The sequence below is a fragment of the Micropterus dolomieu genome, linkage group LG22, assembly GCF_021292245.1.
Source record: "Micropterus dolomieu isolate WLL.071019.BEF.003 ecotype Adirondacks linkage group LG22, ASM2129224v1, whole genome shotgun sequence".
Lineage (NCBI taxonomy): Eukaryota > Metazoa > Chordata > Actinopteri > Centrarchiformes > Centrarchidae > Micropterus > Micropterus dolomieu.
In genome coordinates this window covers 2,950,048-2,952,975 of record NC_060171.1, presented here as the reverse complement: position 1 = coordinate 2,952,975, position 2,928 = coordinate 2,950,048, and the positions used below count along the sequence as shown (strand labels likewise).

The 2,928-nt window shown below is 46.4% G+C and overlaps 2 protein-coding genes across 2 annotated transcripts in view; one reads left to right on the top strand and one right to left on the bottom strand.

Annotated features, from left to right (window-relative positions):
- LOC123961525 (E3 ubiquitin-protein ligase TRIM21-like) overlaps positions 1-778 on the bottom strand; it is a 7,878-nt gene extending 7,100 nt beyond the window's left edge. Inside the window, exon 1 of the mRNA XM_046036995.1 lies at positions 674-778. Coding sequence (XP_045892951.1) covers positions 674-778 — 105 coding nt within the window. The remainder of the gene's footprint in view (positions 1-673) is intronic.
- A 297-nt stretch (positions 779-1,075) lies between these two features.
- The window catches only part of lamb1a (laminin, beta 1a), a 21,805-nt gene continuing 19,952 nt past the window's right edge, over positions 1,076-2,928 (top strand). Inside the window, exons 1-2 of the mRNA XM_046037773.1 lie at positions 1,076-1,194; positions 1,801-2,000. Of these exons, the coding sequence (XP_045893729.1) occupies positions 1,164-1,194; positions 1,801-2,000 (231 nt within the window). The 5' untranslated portion in view covers positions 1,076-1,163. The remainder of the gene's footprint in view (positions 1,195-1,800; positions 2,001-2,928) is intronic.

The following is a 2,928-nucleotide window of genomic DNA, read 5'->3' as shown; positions in this document are numbered from 1 at the left end:
CAGGAATGTCTTTGTCTGTTACAGAGCCGAGACGGGGGGAGACGGACGGGGGTACCAGATTCTTCAGGACTCTACTAAGACAGAAAAAAAAGGTGAACACATGAATGTTGCTCCAGCTGTTTCACTTCTTCATCTGGACACGTTACAAGAAAATACATTCATTCATCTGTTCATCTGTTCCCTCGTTCACTCGTTCATCTGTCTGCTGTGACATGAAGTTTTCTCTTATCTGAAAGTCAAACAGGAAAGCCACTCAGACCGGGGGAGGGGTGTCCACATACTTTTGGCCGTTTGGTGGAAACTTAAGGAGCAAGAGTCAGACAGGAAGTCAGCTCAGATTATTTTCAGAATAAAAGCATCAGACTGAGGGTGGACTGAAACAATGAGTTCAAATTCATTTATGTTTTCACATTTTGAAGCGTTTTGTGATTTTAACGCAGCATAAAATCAGATTCAGTCTCTAAACACACTTCAGAGATTATCTACACTTTATATTTAGTTTGCTTTTCTTCCAGTTTTTACTTTTTATTTTGGTTGTTGGCACTTTCTGACCCTGTCCTAGTCAGTCCCACACCATCTGTAAGTTCTGTTTTTCACAATAAACCACATCCTTCATGTTGTCTGTCCCCTTTAACCTGCGGGCCAGGTGTCCTCAGCTCCTGTCCCCTTTTACCTGCAGGCCAGGTGTCCTCAGGTCCTGTCCCCTTTTAACTGCAGGCCAGGTGTCCTCAGGTCCTGTCCCCTTTAACCTGCAGGCCAGGCGTCCTCTGTTCCTCATGGCCTGTGGTGACCCTGACCAGGCCCAGTGCGAGCCTCCGTGCTGCTGGATCAAGTTCAGAGGGCGCCTGCTTTCTTTATCTGAATAACAGACTGCTGTGTATTTTTATTGGTTCGTATGTTTCAGCTGTATTTAACTGTGATTCTTAGAAAATATAACCAGGAACGTTTCTGTTGAAATACACCCAGCTTTATTTTGAAGGTCAGCCCGGATGTGTCGTCCTGAGGTGCGGGTGCCGGTATGAGGTGGTCTGCGGGGTGCGGGGCTCTGGAAGTCTGCACTGGTCTTCAGGAGGTTCAGACGCTCGGAGGGGTTCAGGTTTCAGGAGGCTTTAACGGTCACGGATTTCAGCCGTTAATCAGAGATCCGAGTCCGGATCAGCAGCATGATGCAGCTCCAGCTGGCGGTTCTGCTCGGTGAGTTTCTTCTCAGTTACACCAGTACTTTATAATACTTACGAATACTCAAAATACTTATACAGCAATACTTCATACTTCCAAGCAGAAGTATCAGAGCTTAACAACGTCTTTTTTTCTTTGGAACAAAACCCGAACCTGGACTCTGAACTAACGGTTCCACTCGGGACCTTGGACCTCATGAAAGAAACTAGTCGATGATTTCAGACAAAGATTTATTATTATTATTATAATAATAATAATAATAATAATAATAATAATAATAATGATCCCCGCGACCCTGTAAGCAGGGTAAGCGGTTGACGATGGATGAATAATAATAATATATAATGTATAATATTAAAGCATTACCATTTATGTCGCGCTTTATCATTGAAACTCAAACCCCCTCGGGGGGGGGGGGGGGGGGTCGGGGGGGGGGGGGGGGGGGACTGTAGCAGACCTCAGATCAGCTAAGTTGTTTCAGAGGACTCAGATTGAATCAGGGCTGCAGGGGAATTTGGTCTCAGATCAGTTTGATGTGTAAATGAGGTCAGACTGATGGGATCAGGTCTCTGGTCCCAGGTCCACTCAGAGTCCGTTCTCAGTAAGAGCCTCTCCTCTCAGCTCTGCAGGCGTTTACTTGCGCTCAGGAGGGCGGGGCCCAGGAGGAGGTCAGCCTCCCAGAGCTCAGTGACGTGTGCACAGAGGGCAGCTGTTACCCGGCAACAGGAGATCTTCTGATTGGCCGATCCCACCAACTGTCATCCACCTCCACCTGTGGACTGAACCGACCAGAGCCGTTCTGCATCGTCAGCCACCTGCAGGTAAATAAACACCTGGACAGTCCAAACTGCAGGTAAATAAACACCCGGACAGTCCAAACTACAGGTAAATAAATACTCCAAACTGCAGGTAAATAAACACCCGGACAGTCCAAACTACAGGTAAATAAACACCTGGACAGTCCAAACTACAGGTAAATAAACATCTGGACAGTCCAAACTACAGGTAAATAAATACTCCAAACTACAGGTAAATAAACACCTGGACAGTCCAACCTACAGGTAAATAAATACTCCAAACTACAGGTAAATAAACACCTGGACAGTCCAAACTACAGGTAAATAAATACTCCAAACTACAGGTAAATAAACACCTGGACAGTCCAAACTACAGGTAAATAAACACCTGGACAGTCCAAACTACAGGTAAATAAACATCCGGACAGTCCAAACTACAGGTAAATAAACACCTGGACAGTCCAAACTACAGGTAAATAAACATCCGGACAGTCCAAACTACAGGTAAATAAACACCGACTACTTAAAGTGCTTTACACACTGATTGAACAGCCTTCGGGGGCAACTCAGGGTTCAGCACCTTACCCCAGGACACTTAGACATGCAGGAGGAGGCGGGGATTGAACTGCCGATTTTCTGATTAACAGGCAACCCGCTGTACTCCTGAACCACCTAAACTACACACACTTCAGTCTGAATAGCTCCTGCAGGGTTCTGCTTCACTGTGATTGGACACTCCAAGTGTTTAGTTAGTGTGTGTGCTGCAGTCTGCAGTGCTTCCTGTCTAACTTCACCTCCCTATAAGGAAACTGTTTGTCCAGATGTTTGTGAGGAGAGAACAAGACCAGCTCAGACTGAAGTCACAGCAACACACTCATGTTCTCCCCCCTCTGTCTCTCTCCCCCCTCTGTCTACCACTGTCTCTCTCTCCCCTCTCCTGTGTCTCCCCCCC